At 45.3% G+C, this 18,433-nt stretch overlaps 1 protein-coding gene and 1 long non-coding RNA gene across 2 annotated transcripts in view; one reads left to right on the forward strand and one right to left on the reverse strand.

Moving 5' to 3' along the window:
* Positions 1 to 18,433, forward strand: part of LOC142900819 (BMP/retinoic acid-inducible neural-specific protein 3-like) — a 53,343-nt gene that overhangs the window by 25,750 nt on the left and 9,160 nt on the right. Inside the window, exons 5-7 of the mRNA XM_076045360.1 lie at positions 13,400 to 13,505; positions 13,960 to 14,196; positions 17,641 to 17,863. Coding sequence (XP_075901475.1) covers positions 13,400 to 13,505; positions 13,960 to 14,196; positions 17,641 to 17,863 — 566 coding nt within the window. The remainder of the gene's footprint in view (positions 1 to 13,399; positions 13,506 to 13,959; positions 14,197 to 17,640; positions 17,864 to 18,433) is intronic.
* LOC142900829 (uncharacterized) overlaps positions 5,450 to 18,433 on the reverse strand; it is a 162,424-nt gene continuing 149,440 nt past the window's right edge. Inside the window, exon 3 of the long non-coding RNA XR_012928936.1 lies at positions 5,450 to 5,505. This is a non-coding gene — a long non-coding RNA (uncharacterized LOC142900829). The remainder of the gene's footprint in view (positions 5,506 to 18,433) is intronic.

Here is an 18,433-nt window from a genome sequence, read left to right on the forward strand (position 1 = left end):
CGACGTTGACTATTTGGTATCATTAGGTTAATAAACTTTGTATTTCTGTTGCAGTTCATTAACTGGAGGAAAATGTTGCATCAACTATCAGCGTTGAAACGATTCTCTTCATCATTTAGCTGAACAGATGTTGATTGTTGCCATTCATTCTTTTCCAAGTTGTGTTTTTCCATTCATTTTCACGGGAAAGAGCTCTCAAACTGAAAAAGTAGCATGACAGAAAACTTTCTGCTCTGTTTAGATTTAGCTGTGTGTCTGCTTCATTCCATCTGAAACCTTTGTTAAAAAGTACACAATTATTATTGAACCCAACCTGAACCCAAATCGGTGCCTTAATTGTGAGGACATTGACTATGATTTCCACATGCGGAAGAGTCGGTATCATTCGTTAATCCAATCTGAAAGACCGGCCATGTGAATTTGAAGAACTCACAGACACTTAACAAATCAAAAGCGGCGGTGCTGCTCTCTCAGTTTGAGTGCAAGAATCACAACAACAAACGTGGAGACTCCCGTGGATGCTACTTTCCCGAAGTTGATTTGGACTCACACTGACGACATTTCAGGCAAATTGAAATTGCGACAACTCATAATTTTTCCGTTTTCAGTGGCATTGCGAGCCGCGTGACAGCGGAAATGTGAGTTTGTTTGTGTTTTGGAAAAAAAAATCACAGAGATGCTGTTTGTCTTCCCCATTTCCAAAGTATTTTAGATGACGTGAATCACTGGCAGAACGAGGGTCCGTTGCTTCCAAATGTCTGGCCAATGCCTCTCAGCGCTCGGCAACAACATAAATAAACATTTTTATTATTTGTTTATGTTTTCCATCTCTCGGAGATTTCTGTTGAATGAGCCAAACTGGAGCCGAACCTTCCCCGACCGGCAGAGCAACAAAGTGTCGCCGAAAATAAGGAAGACGCGTCCGTACGTGTAAATGCAACATTCGGCGAGTCGTTTCACATGGCTGCTTTGATTTCGTTTTTCGAAACCAAGTGTGAAATGGAAAGGAAAGCCGCGCGCTGCCTTCCTCTCAAAGATTTATTTCAACCAGTTGCACTGGAACGCAGCAGACGACTTTAATCTGAACTTCTGGCGACGGTACGTGACGCCGGCTCGGCTGAGAAATCCCTTTTGATATACAGATTAATTAATATTCACTTACCGGATATTTGTTTGGAATGATGCGCCGCTTTACATACAGGGGGTGGAAACACATATTAGCGAGTTCTTAAGACGGAGCTCTGCTAACCGGAGGTAATAAAAAAGAAACATCAGAACATTCTTGGCTTTTTTTTTTTTTCTGCTCATCAGCCCATTTTCATTCACCAACTCCTCTCATCACTAGCTGCGTTTTCTATTATAGTTTTACACAAAATAAAAGCGATATTTGTAAAATTTCGACAAAGTACAACTGCGATTTGCAGGTGTTTCCATTGAATGCTGCAAAAGCTGTAATTCTCATCAGACCTCGTCCCACCAGACCTCACTTGGAGGAGGATGGGGGTGCAAAACATTTTGCAGCACTTTGGAGCAGCTATTTCAGTTGTCACTACTGCTGTTGCCGCTGTTCTCATCAGGCAGCGGGTAACAGTTCAAAGGTAAAGCCCGTCTGAATGGGAGCGGACACGAATAAGGGGGTTTCTGGGAGAGGATCGGCACCCAGGAATTCACAGACGAATTGTGGATTCAGAATTTCAGAATGATCCGGGACAAGTTTAATGAGCTGTGTGATGCCATTGAGCCTCTTGCGGAACCACACATTTTCACTTGAAGTGTACTGGTCATGTGAAAAGTGTTTCCATGACACTTTTGCAATATACCTCTCTGTGGATACATCTGAAAAAACCTCCTCATGAGAGCGTCGAAACCTTTTAGCCATATTTGAACGTCAGGTGTTTCCATTCCCAGTTTTTTTTATTGCCATGTTTAGGTTTTGTGCAATTCTAGAGGGGATGGAAACACAGCTACTGATGAGCCACAGTACCGCCCATCACCGATAACGCTGAACACTCTCTGAAGTGAATTGGCAAGTGGACGTTGAGTTGATTTGGCAGCCAGCGCTGAACCAAAGTGCTGCTGGAAAACCCCTCTGATTTACACCAATAGGAAAAAAGCACTCGGGGCCAAATTTGTTTTTTAGGTGACTGATGTAAAATATTCACAACGTCAGCGTCCTTTTTTTCACAACTTGTTTTTAATGAATTTATTTGTATGCGTACTCGCCCCAGTGAGTGAGGATGCCTGAACAAAGGCCTCTTAAAAAGGAGCATTGGTCCCCCTGTCTTGTGGAGATTGCATGCTTTACAGTGGAGTGGAGGACGGAGCCCAGCAGCGCCACCAGATAATCACAGGCTGTACAAAAATTAGTTTTTTTTTTTTTTTTTTTTAATCAGTCCCTCAATTGTAATAATTTCCTCAGAGAGCTTCCCTCCATTCGTGGGATCTTTATTGATTTTATGTGTACAGCGAAAGCGGGCGCCCGCAAACCCTTTATCCCGGGATCAGGGGGCGGAAAGACAGATGTGAATCACTTACCCAAAGATTTGAGGATCAGCGCGGGTTCCTAGTTGGAAATCCGTTGGAAGGAAGTTAGCGGGAGAACATCAGCGGCTGGGAGGAGGAGGAGCGATAAGGAAATGTTTGACCCAATTTGCCGAGAGGGCCTCGAGTGTTGAGTCAGTTGCGCAGCCGTTCCGCTTCATTTGTCGGGGGGCTGGGGGGTAGGTAGAACACAAAGTTTGATTCCAGCTCCAAAAATCAGATAATGGCCGCTCAGGAACACGGATCGCTGCGTTCCAGGGCGAGTTTGGCTGTCGGAGTTAACAAAACACCCGGCTGTCCGGAGCGGGTAGAGCCGAGTTGTCCAGCGAGGAACATTTAAAGTTGTTGTCTTTATGGCATATTTCAAGTAAGGAGATCTCCAGCTTGCACCACCTAATTACGCTCAAATGATGGCAGTGGGGCAGGATGGGTAATTGCGCGGTATGAAAAGATGGAGGATAGCTCGGGGCAACTCTTGCCAGATATTGGATTTCTGACAGTGTTCTCCACAAATTTTGTCAGGTGCCGATGCGCAGATAATCACACCTTCTTTCCACCTGCGCTGAAAACACAATGTCTCTCCCGCCGTGGAACGTTATTATGCGTGGGTGCTCGCCTTCAGTTCAGGCCGCCTCGGCATATGCAGCCGTTTTGTGCTCATTAAAGTGTATGATTCACACTTCACTTCTTTTACAAACTATTCCCTGTGAGCACTAGACGCAATCATGACCATATATGTTTAAAACTGGCTTATGTTGCACACCTCTCACTCTCTCTGTCTATATTGCCTCCCTGATTTCCTTTTTCCTGGGCGTGAGTTTGACTGTCAAGACTTTATAGGGTTCAGATTTTCAAACATGCAAAGCCAGGAGGAATAAAAATGAATATACAGAATCGAATTCAGCGTCTTGGTCTCCATTTAGGGGAGTTCTGAGCTTCTATTCCTTCAAGAGACTTAGGCAACATAAAGCCCATGCTATTATATTCCACTCTCTTCCACCAAAGGTTTCCCAATGGCTTTCAGCTTTTTCTCTCTCTTTTTCGGAGGGTACACCATAATCGCATTTTGATGCTATTTTTCCTCTTCTTCTACCCTCCCCACGCCCCCAACCCCTCCCGCCCCACCCCCAACCTCCCAATTCTCGCTCCTACTTTATAAGCTTTATATCCCTCCGCTGGTTGACATTAGGGTGTAAGCCTGTGCAACAAAGTAGTCTTAAAACGCAGCGCAGTAAAATCCTCAAAGACCGAATAAACAGGCATAAACGCATCTTGGATGCAAATGTGGATTTTCACATCTGCCACAGCGTCGTGATTAAGCGAGCGACAATTGTTGAAGGTGCGGCGGAACGAGGCAATTTTGAAATGAGAGATGATTTCCATGAAACATTAATGCCGCCGCCTTCTCCTTTTTACCGCCGCTTCTTTCCTCCCAAAAAGGCAGCGAGTGCGGCCGTTTAAAGGCCATTGTTGCTCACTCTGACAACTCCGGCTCCACTAAGTGGCGTTTTATGCTGTTTTTTTTTTTTTTTTTTTGGGGGGGGTTCGGAATTATTCATACGAAGGATTCACAGCAGTGATGAATGTTCATCAGAGAAATGCTCGCACCTCAGCCGCCTTCATAACGACATTAAAGTTTTGCATTTCTGAATAATGAATGCGCCTCAGAGCCATCGCCAACAGTGGACCGACCGCCTTGGTGGGCTAAGTGCCGTGTTGGCCTGCAGAGGGGCTCACACCAAACTACCATCCATCTTAGCACTGCGCAGAACCTGATTTGGATAATAAAGGTACATTAATACCCGACTTGTAGCATGGTGCCCTTTTATCACGTTCATCCAATTCCATTGGTTAGCACCTCTTTCTCAGCAAAATCAGAGGAAGCGCTGACTTTTCTTTTTTTTGTGTTGTTTTTTCCCCCAGGTGCGCACTGGAAGAGAAAAGTTTTACAATTTTAGATTTTTTTCCAAGTCTGATTAATGAGCGTGCCCCATTCTGCTCCCCTTTATGCGGTAGAAGTGGAACAACATTTTTCCTCCTTAACAAATAAAACATATTTGAACTCGGGAGCGGTAACGAGGAGCCGCGCGCGCAAACCTTTCCCCGGGCTGTCGGAATTCCGAAAAAAGCCTCTCGATCGGAGCCAAACGCCGTCTCCGGGTTCGGCCCTGGCGAAGTTGAAACAACACATCCTGAACGGCGGCCCGGCCAGGGCTGCTGGGAGCGAGAGCGTGTCAACTTTTAGAGCAGAGCGCCGGTTCCCTGAACGGCGCTGGCTGGCATCAGACGGCGCCGCATCTTTCACAGACGGAGTGCAATGCAAAGTTAAAAAGGATGCCTCCCGGGCCTCACTTGGGAATGTTTGCTCGCTGCTGGAACGTGGCGACGGCTGACAATTAAAAGAAAAACACGGCGTGAATAAAAGCGGTGGGGGGGGGGGAGGGGAGGACGCGGAACAGAGGACGCGGGAGCTCGGATGAACATGACGTAAATCATACATGCTTTTAATTTTTTTTTTTTGTTCACGTTTGCCCGGGGTTCAGCTCACGTGTGCGCCCGTGGGAGGCTTTTAAATAGATGTCTGAGACAGCATGATAGGAGGTGTCCACAAGACGACGGCCTTCGATTGTCTCGTAGAATTAAGCTCAGGGTAGAACTTGGTGGTGTGTTGGTTTGCCAAAAAGAAGTCGTACAAAAGTACTACTGTAAGTTCTACAGGGTTTAATACTGAAAATCATGGACATGGATTCCAAGTTGTTTGGCCAGAGGAGCCCCAGCCCCAGTTGAACCACCAAGGAAAGTCTCCAGGTGACTTCCAAAGGGAGAATGAAGATCCTGGCCCCATATGGAGTTTATATGGGATGAACTTCTGTCTGATTGGCAGTTGTTTGTTGGCAGGGAGAGGTCGTGGCTGGCTTCTTCTGGACCCTCCTTATGGTTTGGCCAATACAAGCAGTTGAGGCCCTGAGAGTGTGATAGATGAAGAGAAGGAAGGAGTGAACGCCACCTGGACAGGTAAAGGTCAAACTCCCCCCTACCAATGTGTTGGAGGAAGGACAATGACCACTGTCTGTATTGATCCCTCCCTGAACACTGTGCTGCCGGAATGTTACCTTGGTGTTTGATTAATGCATTTCTTTTATTAGATGAACTTTTTACCCGAGCACTTAGAAAACATTGTAAAAGCATCGATCTATCGATATTCCCGGCACACCTTGGAAAATACCGAAGCTTCCATGCAGATCCGCACCCATCCGAGGGGTGACTGGCCTTTTTTACCTTGCCAGCTTAAAAAGCTCGCTGGTTCAAGGATTCCGCACACGGAGCGGAGCTTCCGGACTGACAGATGAATTGGATTGAAAGAGACAAAGATTACAGCGTAATGACAGACCATAAAGCACAAATTAGCTTTTGTGTGATTGGATTTCTCATCTTAACGCGACTTTAAAAAAGGAAAGAAAGAAAAAGAGGGAGAGAGGGGGGGGAGGAAAATTGCAGGGGCCGGCGTGATTATCATTAACGGACACGCTCAGAGCCCTCACCTCCTGAACGGGGGCCAACTTTCCTCAAACTTGCAGGCTGCAATTACTTGGCTATCATTAAAGGTCTAATAGGACAAGGAAGGGACACATTAGGCGGCGTGTCCCTCCTCTCCACCATTTGCATGTGGGATCAATAGCCCACTGAGATTGATCATTTCCCCCCATCTCGCTCACTGAGAATAAAAAGTTTCTTTTGAGCATGCAGCAACAATTCAGTTTCCTCAATCGGCGCTCTGTGAGAGATTCCCAGTTTTGATTTGTAACTCCGGAGTGTCTTTAAAAAAAACCAACAATTTATTCCTTTATGGATGCTGTGTTACGTTTGAGCTGAGCAATATGTTTAAAATATACGTTCATCCTCACATCTTTTTGGATTCATCAAACAGTCAGCAGATGAGAAGGCAAAAACCCGACGATAAGATAAACAAGTCACGCGCTCAGCACAGCCGGGATAAAATGCTTGTTCGAGGAAAGCCTTAAAGTGCAATTAAATGTTCCATTAAATGCAGCTGTTCCAACACAGTCAGCACAATTATCTTGTACTCAATTATAGCGCACCCAAACACCCCCCACCCCTCACCACTATCAGTTCTGTGCCATTTAAATATCACGTTCTTGGAATCGCTTCCTCGCTCAGAACAAAAATATTTCCCCTTCAGGTCTTGGATGTTGTGGAATGTACAAAAAAGGGATCTTTCTTTTTTTTATTAGTATTTCTCTGGGAGGTGGAGTTTTGCTTCCTAATAGAGGAGGCTGAGTGCGCACACATGGCCCGATCCGCTGGGTTCCTTCTTTTCGCAGATGGTCTCATTGCTATGCATAGAAGAAAAGTCGTCTTTAGATTTGCATTCGGCCAATTTTCCCTTTGAGTTGGACACCTGTCTGTGTGGGAAAATGAATCTATAAATCCCCCCCCCCCCCCACCCCCAAAACACACACACACACACACACACACACACACACCCCTGCTGTGAGCCTTCTCGCAATTAATTAATTGTCTAAATGCACTAAATGCATCCATAATTAAAGTCAAATAAATGAAAAAAAGCCAGTTGGTCTTTCTCAAACACTCACTTTGCCATAAGGAAAATCTTTGCTCAAACGGCGTGAACTCCACTTCGGAACTCAAGCAAAGCAGTCAAAGAGGGACTGTGAAGAAGGCTTCAGATTTTCACAATGTAATAGATGATAGATGGATAGATGGATAGATAGAGATAGCCATTTTTTCCCTTGTGTATCATAAGAATGTGTCCCAATATCGCTCTCAAGCTCAATTGAGTTGGTTGCTTGATCTCAGTGACTGATTGGACAATAGAAACTTCCATTCTCAGGTCGCTGCTGCAAAATATGTCCAGACTCGCTGTTTTTAAAGCACAAATGCCAAGGAAGAATGTACAGTATGCGGTGTCTCTCACAGCGGCGGCAGAAGAAAACAGCGGATGTATACTGCACAAAACAAGTTTGCGATCTTTTATTCATTGTCGTGTCACTGTGTGCTTCACTCATCGACCTTGTTGCAGATGTCGGATGATGAAGAAAAAAAAAGAAAAAAGTTTTCTGCCCCCCAGCAGCAAAAGTCTTCTTTTTCCGACTGAGTTGACACCATGGGTTTGCTATTATTAATCTAGCAAGGAGACGTTACTTCTGTCGCCCCCCCCCGGCATGAAAAAAAAAAAAAAAAATTAAAAGAAGACATTGCCATGCTGTTTGGCAATGATTCGTGAATGACAGGCAAGGAGATGGATTCCCCCTCAGGTTGACAGTTTGCTGCCCGTGGAGCGTGAATGTGTGCATGCTCTAAATCAGGCTGTTGTCAGGAATGATTGAGCCCAGAGTTTGAGCCCAACAGCTCAAGGAGGAGGGAAGATTCCACGCCGCTGTTTTGCGCCGACACAACTCTCACAGCGCTCTGCCTTTCAGCCTCGGATGCGGCGACTGCTTTCAAGACCTGCCGCAAAAACAAAACAAAACAAAAAAAAAAAAAGTTTTCGAGAGATCTCTTCTCTGAAAAGAGAAGCTTCCTCCCTCCTTGTGCTCGGCTTCTATTTTTTAACACTTGATTTTCCTTTGTTTACCAGCACCAGTCGCTATCGGTTTTATCTGCGCTCCAGAGTCACGTGTAAAAAAAAAAAAAATAATAAAAAAAAAAAAGTTTCTCTTTTGCTATTCATAGGTAACTTTTCACAGTTTGGGTAATTACTCGCATCCGTTCCCCACTGATTTGACGCAACTCTTGACTGTGTGGCCCCATTTTGGCTTTGTGAGTGATATTAGCTTTTTAATACATGCTTTTTGTTCTGACTAAAGCTTAGCTCTGCTCCAGATGTTTGTATGTTCTTCTGGTGGTTCCAGCGTTGCACTATTTTAAAGGTTAAGTGTGTAATGTTTGGAGATTTTGCGACGTCAAGTGGTTAGCTTTTAGCTTGTAGCGTGTTTCACTCCCCCTCCCTCTCCTGAGCTTGTCAGTGAACTACAGTGGCCTGCGCACCCAAACCTGGATACCTCGTCCACCTTCTTCTTCGTTGGTGTATTTGAGGAAGTGAGCAGTTAGTCACTTTAAATACGAAATGTGCTGTCAGGCACGCTAGATTGTCCACACCGGGCTTCCGTAGAAAAATGGATGGTTAGCTGCAAGATGGCGGCTAACTGGGAGCAACACACACAACACACATGCACGTGCGTTTTCGCAGCCACACGCTGAATTCCTGCTGCTTTGACAGCGTCCGTGTGAATTTGCATGAATCCCAGACGCAAAACAGATAATTCGCGTTTTCCTCCAGGCTCCTCCCATTTACATAACTCGCTGGTTGTTTTGGCCTCAAATGCTCAACGGACAATAGTCAGATGACATTATCCAGACTGGCCCCATGAGTTAAAATATGTTGCACTTTGTTTGTTTGTTTTTCCGTATCAATCATCTGATAAGCAGTTTAATCTAGCAGCTACACGCGCTCGCAAACAGCCGCTGTGTGTTAAATCCACTTGTCCGTGCCGCGTCTTAATGCGTCAAAGTCAGTGATTAATTTAGACAGCGAACCACAGCCCGAGGGCGATAGAGATTTCAAGCAGTCCCCCAATGGGAAAAACATGTGTATTTATATAATATTGTGTTTACAACGGCACGGCGCCACATTTTTGATTTACAACATTTAAATTGAGAATTCATTCAAATGCAGCGCTCGTTTGGGAAGCGAAGCCGAGTCGAAGACGAACTGAATGATCATTCTGTCCGCCTGCCAGTGACAGGTACAAGTGTTCAGTAAAGCCCAGTGGGAAGGGGAGGACTGTGGACCAGTCGCCTGCCTCAGTGGCTCCCAAAGCGTGATTCATCCCAGAGAGTCATTCCTCCGCTCAGACACCGTCGGCCATTTTATATATAGAAACAGGAAATGAGACACTCTCACCTGTCCACCTGTTCCAGTCAACACAGGCAGGTAAATGGCTGCTGCCCGCTATGGTCTCCTGGTTGTTTACATAACAAAAGGATCGGCCACAAAGCTCAAAATTCATATTTAATAAGCCCTCGCTGTTATTAATTTCCCTCTCGTAGGCGCTAAGCTGAGAATTATGGTAATGCGGGACCTCGGTCAGAAAGCAGGTAAAAAGCCGTGAGAGCGACTCAGCGATGCTGTTTTCATCAATTTAACAAGCAAATTGCAGTCACTTCACGCAGCTCTCCATTACTGCGACAAGGACATGATGGTGTTCACCACACAGGCTGTTTACTCAGACAGCAAGAGTGTATTTTTGGTTGGTTGGTTGTTTGTTTGTTTTTTGGAATCCCGACACACACCACACACACACACACACACACACACATACACACACACACAGGACCCTCTATGTGCACACATTTCCGTCAAATAAACTCCCTTTTCCATGGACAGAGATGCCTTCACTTCAGATTTTGCTTCTCTGTTCCACCACCTACGTGCTTTAACCTGATCTGAGTCTATTAACCTCGCAGAGAATAGGTGCACACGAAGGAAAAAAAAAAAAAAGCAAGTCTCCTCCTCCGCCTCCACCTTTGCCACCCAGCACGCCCACTTGTGGTCGAGCGCACGACTCGATCGTCGAACGCCGGGAGTTTTCCGTCAGCAGGCTGTGATTCGGCAAATACATCCGTTGAACCGTGCAAGAAAAGTGCATCAAGAAAACGTAACTTATAGTCTGTTAAAGTAATATTGCAGTTCATGTGTTGTATAAAACCAGCAGAATGCCAGATCTACTGGTCATTTAATATGGCCTCACAGGCAAAATACAATTACACTGCCGGCCAAATTTGGCCCACGGGTCAGAGCTTGACTCCTATAAACTACACACTCTGTGCAAAGTGCGCAGACGCTCCCGTGGGTCCAGTCACGGAAAGCAGAGTGTTTTCTCTCCTTTGGCTACGCGATCTTAAAAATGTCCCTGGTGGCTTCCCCTCGATTCAGGCACTCGCTCCTGGAGTTCGCTCCCACGCAGGAGCACCGACGTCTTCCGAGAATTGTGTGTGTGTGTGTGTGTGTATGTGTATGTGTGTGTGTGTGTTTAGATCTGCTAAGGCACTCTTCTCTCTGTACCTGCACTCTGAGTCACAAAAGCCGACTTGATTGGCCGAGATTGAAGCAATCACACACCCGCTGACAACAGCGACGCAGGCGCGTTTCCCGTTTTCATCTCGCTGCCAACAGAAAGAAAGAAAGAAAGAAAGAAAGAAAGAAAGAAAGAACGCTGTTTTGCGCCATTGCGAGCAGACAGTTGCTCTCCGCGCTGAGCTTTGTGTTGCAAGAAAAGTTACATCATCTTCTGAATGCACAACAATTCAAGAGTGAAGAGAGCAAATTATACTTTGTCAGCTGCACCACATCAGTTCTTCCTTGTTTATCTTCCTCAGGCTGCATTTCATTCAGACTTGACCAAAACCGAAATGTTAAAAAAAAAAAAAAAAAACTGAGTGGATTAAAGGGAAAATTCCAGAGGTGGGAAGCAACAAAGTCAAAATACTTTGCTTACTGTACTTCAGTAGATTTTTCAGTATTTCACTGGAGTATTTTTTCTGGCACCTTTTTACTTTTACTCCTCACATTTGTACACACACATATGTACTTTCTGCTTCTTACACTGGGAAAAGAAGCTCATTCCGTTTGTGTTTAAAAGATAGACATTCTGTTCAAAGTAATTCACTTATGTATTACAGTTGCTATTTCTTAAAGTGGAGCTATTGGAACTATGATGCTGTTGTGCAGTAAAATATGAAAGTGGATCATATTTTAGCGGGAGATTATTTTAAGAGTATCTCTGCTTTGGGGTCACTGTTCAGTGTGTATTCAGTGCAGAAAAATTGGTCGTTGTTATTCAAAGAGTGAACATCCAATAATGGCTCACTGGTCATAACCGTTACTGCAGCTCGGTTGTTCTGCAGTTGAAAAACAAGGAGGAAGCTACAGTATTGAGAGTAAAGCTGTTAAAATGATCCAGATGACCATCGAGGTCTCTGGTTGGTTGACTCCAGATTATTTAGTCACAACTTTTTTATTTTTGCAAAAATGATCAATACATGCTCTTATCACATTAATGAGCTAGAAATATTGTTTACTTTTTACTTAAGTACATTTCAGAAACTTATGCTTTACTTCAGTACAGTAAGTGAATCTTTCTTCCACTTGTGAACCTGGATGCCGACACCTGCCGATGCCAGCTGTCACTCAAGCACAAATTAGCACCTGCACGCTCTGTTGAAAGTTTCCACCAGACGAGCTGCCAGATTGTGGAAAATGTGCAGGAAATGCTTAAAGACTAATGTGACAAAGAGCTGGAGGCGTCGTCACCTCTTCTGAGAAACCTTCAGTTGGCAAATTACCTGCTTTGATACAGCACAGAGTACCCGCAGAATTTCAAGAACATTTTTTTTGTTTGTGTTTTGTTCAAAGTATCATAATTGTTTATTTATACAGCTAAACGCACCGTGTAAGGAGTCTTTGCATTTTTCTCATTCATTTGGAGCACTTTCACGCTATTTGCATGTGTTTTCTGAAGTCGCGGTGTGTTTGCGATTGGATTTATGGTGTGTAAATGTAATGGTGTGAGGACGAATCCGTATGAAGCCATCTTGTGGCGCCGCCATCACTCGTGTGTTTACACTCGGGACAGCCGGCGCAAGCAGTGTCGTGGCTGGTCGGGCGGATGATGTTAAACAGTGGCCTCCAATTCTCGATGAAGGAAGCCTGGCAGCGAGTTTCCGTCATTGCTTCATGGAAATAGGTTGAAAGTTGAACCATCAACCAGGCTGCGCCTGGCAATCATTGGGTGATCGAACCCCCCAATTTCAACCTCGAATACTGAGTGCCAAGCAGGAAGGCAATGGGGACCGTTTTTACAGTCTTTGGTATGACCCAGCCGGGGATCCAACCCACAACCTACCAGTCCCAGGGCGGACACTCTACCTGTAGACCTCTGAGCTGGTTCTTCCACACTTTAATTTTAGTGCTAGTATCAGCGCAGTGGAAAAGGCACAAGTATTTCCAATGGGTATGATTAAAATAAATAAATATTAGGGGATACAGAAAGAAAAGTTAAATCTACCAACAGAGAACTCCCAGGGAGGCGGAGCCACAACACTCCAGTAACACTCCGGCTTGTTTACTTCCGGTCAGTTTTGATGGATTCATCTACAAGTATATGATGGTGGTAGGGCAACTTTTCCGAGGAAGCAGAGATTCAGCCGCGCTGAACACGTACGTCACCAAACGAGACGAATGGAAAGTTTACGTGGATTCATTTGTGGCCAAACCTCTCAACTGTATGTAGTTCACCTCAATTTACTAACCACGCATGGCGTGGTGAAATAAATCCTGCGTGAGCTGAGCAATTGGGCGAACCCTCAGGTGCGCGTGCCTAACTGAACAGGACATGCTTACAGTAGCAGCGTAATGGCTTTGAGCGTGTTCCGGGTGTCTGCGGGGTTTGTAATGGAGAAACACTGAGCGGAGACAAATCCGACAGACGACACTGGAACTTACTTAAACACCGTCCTCGCGGGATCCGTGTCAAAACTCAATTTCCAGCCCAGCGGCTCGCAGAGTTATTCTCTTAAATACGATTTGCACAATGATGCACTTTTAGCGATGCATAATGCATTTTGTGTTTCTTGGAAGAGGAGCCGGCGAAGGGATCTGCTGTTATTTTATTGCATTCCGTCCACGGCCGCGAGGTCCCTTCTTCCTTCTCGCTTCATCACTCCCTGCTAACTCCCGCTATGTATATTTAATGGCATTACTTGATTCCCTCCACTGTATGGATTATTGTTGCACGTCTGTTTTGTCTCCCTCTAGGTGACCGAAACAAGGACGGGCCCTCTCGGATGCAGTAACTATGACAACCTCGATTCTGTCAGCTCCGTTTTGGTTCAGAGCCCCGAAAACAAGATTCATTTGCAAGGTTTGGCCATCCATAATTGAACTCCCCCCCAATTTCTGATGGAATTGTCACTGTGTCTGTTCTTCTGGCGAGCTTATAACTGCGGCATGAGAGTGTCAGAACGAATTTAGCTTCAATCACTCTTTTGCCGTTTCCCCACCACCCCACCCCCACCCCTCCTTGCGTGCACTCGCAGGGTTCTGAAGTGAATCCCAGACAGTAATGATTCGCAACAAAAGCAACTGAACTGTGCTGTAAAAATAAAACTGTAAGTGAAACCCAGCATATGGCACGTGCTGCCAAGCATATGTCAAGTGTGAAAATGCGAGCGGGGGTGGACGGGGGCGGGGCGCTAACGCAAATTATCTGGGGACGTTTTCTGCAATGACCAGAGCTCTCACTCTTGCCTGCTCTCTTCTCGTCGTTCATCCGGTCTTCATGCCCCCGTTTTGCTCTGCGTCTGTGTGCGCCGCAGGTCTGCAGGCCATCCTGCCAGAGTATCTGAAGGCCAGGTTCGTGCAGGCCGCCCTCAGCTACGTGGGCTGCAACGAGGAGGGCCAGTTTGTGTGCAAGGACGGCGACTGCTGGTGCCGCTGCGCCGCCGAGTACCCGCAGTGCAACTGCCCCGAGGTGGAGCTCCGAGCCATGGAGGCCAGTTTGTCCAAAATCAGGGACTCCTGGAACGCAGCGAACCGCGACTTTGAGGAGTCAGGTTGGTAGTGTCCTCCCCCCCCCCCCCCCCCCCCCCCATTGTGGCCATTAAGAGGGCTGATGGTCAACGGAGGCGTGAGGGGAATCACGTTCATTCCGTGTGATCTCAGTTTGTCAGAGGAAGAACTTGAGACGAGGGACAGGTTCACATGTTTGGGGTTGGTTTGTCTAAGTACAACATCAGGACTTGAGCGATTGGCAAGGTACTTAATAATAATTAAATGAAAAAGTAAAAATAAAACTGTTGTAGTACACAAACTGAGTAGAAAAAGACCATTTATCTTTATTTTTCAAACTCAAACGCAACTGATTCAACTTTAAGCAGTAGAGCTTGCAACAATAATAATTGTAAATGCGAATTGATTTTTTTTATTTCATATTCCGTCTTGTTCATATTCTGTTCTTTTTAGGGAGGGCATCAATAGAGAATTTCAGCTAATTTGTGCTAAATATCCTCGATCATGTCAAGTTTTAATATGAATACCATCGATTTCAAATTAAAATAGTCGGACGATCACAAAGAATGAACAAATGTTCTTGAAAAGTTTTACTAACATTGATAAGAATCAAATCTTGTCATGAAGCAGGCTGGCTGACTGGCTGGCAACTCTCCCCTCCGTGCCCTCAGAAAGTGAACAATATTAACGGCGCAGCTGACTCAGTGGAAAATATCTCCCAGTTGGCAAACCTTTCATCTCACAGCGGATGTTGTCAAAACACTGAGCCATCTTTTCTGACATTCAAACTACCGCCAGCTCGCTGCCATTTTGGCCCGTCTGTGTGAGTAAATTGCACGGTGCAAATCTCAAAGACCTAAGAATGAAAGGACAGCATTTGCGCTAATATGAGGTCGGTCAAACGGCAGCTCGGTCAACCAAAGGTTTTTCAAGAGGAGCTGTCACAGTGCTGAAATTCACCACTGCAATCTTTTGCCAGCGTCTATTATTTCCATTGATGACAGCATGTGAGTCGCTAATTAATCAAAATATAACTTCATAAGAGTGCAAAAAAAAAAGAAACATTGCTTGATTATTTTCATTACCTTATAGCAGCTCTCGCTCTAAATATGCTAGTGCCCTAAGTTTAACTTTGTACTTTGTACTCATTTTTTTTTTTTTGCTTTTTTTCTTGTCTACTTGGGATGATGTGAAAACCGACAGTTTTCAAATAGCTTGCTTGATTATTTAGTTACTAGAAACTTAAAAACAAAATGCCTTAATGTTTGATTTTTGGTTGAGTTCTGTGTGGAGTTTGCATGTTCTCCATGTGCCTGCGTGGTTTCTCTCCAGGTTCTCCAGCTTCCTATGAATTGGAAACTCTAAGTTGTCCGGAGGTGTGCATGTGAGTGCGAGTGGTTCTTTGTCTCTATGTGGCCCTGCGATGAACTGGCCACTTGTCCATCGTGTCGCCCTGCCTTCACCCTATGACAGCTGGGAGAGGCTCCAGCAGATCCCCGTGACTGTGAGCTCAGGAAGAAGTGGGCATTGGAAATGGATGGATGGAGTTACGCTTGACTCGTATCGCTGCACATCGTCAGCGCTAGATTGCAAAACCAAACACGGCGAAAAACGGCTAAAAAACATTTTAGCTCTGACTGTAGCTGTTGAAACCAGGAATCATACTACTGTATTCCAAGTAGTCGTAAATAAGATGACATTGAGTCTCTGTTATATGTGACTACTGTTATCCAGCTGAGTGCCGTATCACCTGTGGCACTGGATGTAGCAGCTGTAGCCATCGATTCGTCTTGTATGCCATTGGCAGAGTCAACTTGATGCCAGTTTTTTTTTTGTTTGTTTGTTTTTTTATCATTTACAGGTGCATCTTTAATTTATTTTTGATCACGTAAATCATCAAATCCATTTGCATGACAGACTTCACTGAATGTTTATCGCTTCCTTGGAAACAGAACTGCCGGCCTCAGGTGGTTTGCATCGCTCTCTTGATGAACGTGTTCTTTGAGCACCTTTCTTGAGTTACTAGCGGCAACGGGCCTCCTCACTTCAAGGACAAGTTCATTAGCAGTAAAAAGGGGTAAAAAAAAAAAAAAAAGGAAACTTCTTCTAATCTTGAAACTCCCACTGAGCGCCGTGTAGCAGAAGCAGAGGGGAGAAAATTATGGTCATGACTGATTATTGGATGTGATTTTCATTGTAATCCTTTTCTAACTGTGAATAGATCAGCATCCTTACCAGAGACCGTGATGTTGTGTTTCTTTGCCGCTCCATACACTCAAAGTGATTTAGTGAAACAAAGTGATTTATTAATGAATTCATTCACTTATTCTCAAATAGAAAGAGGGTCAAGACCATTTGACTGGAATAAGGTATTACGTTTATCACAAATTCAAATGGTCTTGTCTATGTCATCCTGACATGCAAGTTCATCGTTGCGTCGTATTTTTTTTTTCTTCGTTTTCCCGTACTTGTTCTCCTCCAAATCCTCTGAGACTTTTATTTTGAAGTGCCGGCACCTTGTCGAAATTGCCGGCGGACGTGATAATAACGATCGGGGTGAGTGGGTCTGCAAGGACAAGCAATTGTTTCCTTGATGGAAAAGTGTGACTTTACCATGTCGTCAAGGTTTCTCGGAAAGAGGGCGGCTCCTTCAACACGGGACGCCCAAAGTGCACAGAACGCCCGTGTGCCCAAAGTGCGGCAAGACGGCTTGGAAACTTTTCTTCCAGCATCGCCGTAATGAACAAACAAGTCAACTCCTGCAATGGACAAATATGCTTGACGAGACTTCTCTTATACCCGGGAGAACATCCCTTATTAAAAAAAAAAAAAAAAACGATAATGATAAGCACACACACACAAACACACACACACACACACACACGCCCATGCAGTGTTTTATTACAAGCTGTTTAATCATTTATTAATTTCACAGAGACGTGTAAACCCCCGTTGTATAATCGCCTGGGAAGCCATTGACCCTTAATTGGTTTTCTAATCAGATGCCGCATTATAAGGACAGCGTTAACTAATTACAGACGGTGCAGCTTGCACATCGATTCTCCCCTTCGCTTAATCGCGATTACGGCGATGATGATATTGTGATCGAATGGCGTCTCCGTGGATATTGTCCTCTGCGCTCGCTGCCCGTTCGGTTTTATCTCATGCGGGCTGAGAGAGAGAGAGAGAGACAGAGAGAAGAGAGAGAGAGAGAGAGAGTGAGAAGAGAGGGGTTGGGGGGGATTTTCATACTCACGCTCCTTATTTAGCCGTGCCTCTCCCCATTAGCATATGCGTCATGCAGTATCGTTCCCGCTTTTGCCCTGTAGCTCTCCAGCAAATGTTGCCCCTTGTGAGGCGATTCGCCCATTTTACTCTGAATTAATTCTGACTGAATTAAGTCTGGCCTGTGCTGCACTTTCAAACAAAATACAAACGAGAAGAAAAAAGGAAAAGTCATGACTGTGCGTGTCTGCCTTGCCTTGCAGATGAGTTCCAGAACTTTGTCCGGAGGCTGCCCACAACCTACGCCCTCAACGCGTCCACCATCCAGTACTTCTGGAAGTCGGAGGCGTCCGTTCTGCAGCGCTACAAGCAGCTGGAGCTCAGCGGGCAGCAGCTCGTGAGCAAAGCGCGGCGGATCGTCAACAAGCTCTTCACCCTCAGCAAGAGGTGTCGAACCCGGCCCAAAATTATCATGCTGCGGGAGAGGTGAGGCGCGAGACGAGCGTTCCTGCTGACCTTTCTGTTGTTGCCGATCGGCGAAGAGCACGAGTGTGTATGTGTGTGTCAGGAAAAAAGAAAATAATAATAAGCGAAAATTCCGCTCAGCCTCCGAGCTACATCACAAGCTCTTTTCAAGCGGAGCTGTGAGCGCCGCTCATTTACTTTCTTCGGCTCACCCTGCACAGGGCTTTTGTTATCCCTCCAACTAGGCATTATGCTAATATCGCCCACAATATGTGAGGACTTTGATATTCAGCCGAGGTTTCCGCTGAGGTGAGCTACGGTGTCACACCTGATGACTTGGCTGCACGGCCCACATCTCCTTTACATCCAGAAAATCAAAGCCACCCTACTGTGAAATTAAACTTTGCAGTGTTTTAAAAGACGATGCAAAGTTCGGACGTTTTTCCCATTGGCTAACCGGTCTCTGAGGGGGTCGGACGCAAACTCGTCATCATAATGATCATCCTCAAGTCTTTGTTGTTGGTGGGCGGGAGCAAAAAAAATTAGAGTCTGAAACCATGAAGGTTTATATGAGGAATCCACTTTCGTCTT

Source organism: Nelusetta ayraudi, unplaced genomic scaffold (assembly GCF_046127955.1).
Source record: "Nelusetta ayraudi isolate G7.1 ecotype Tasmania unplaced genomic scaffold, CSIRO-AGI_Nayr_v1 ptg000084l, whole genome shotgun sequence".
NCBI lineage: Eukaryota > Metazoa > Chordata > Actinopteri > Tetraodontiformes > Monacanthidae > Nelusetta > Nelusetta ayraudi.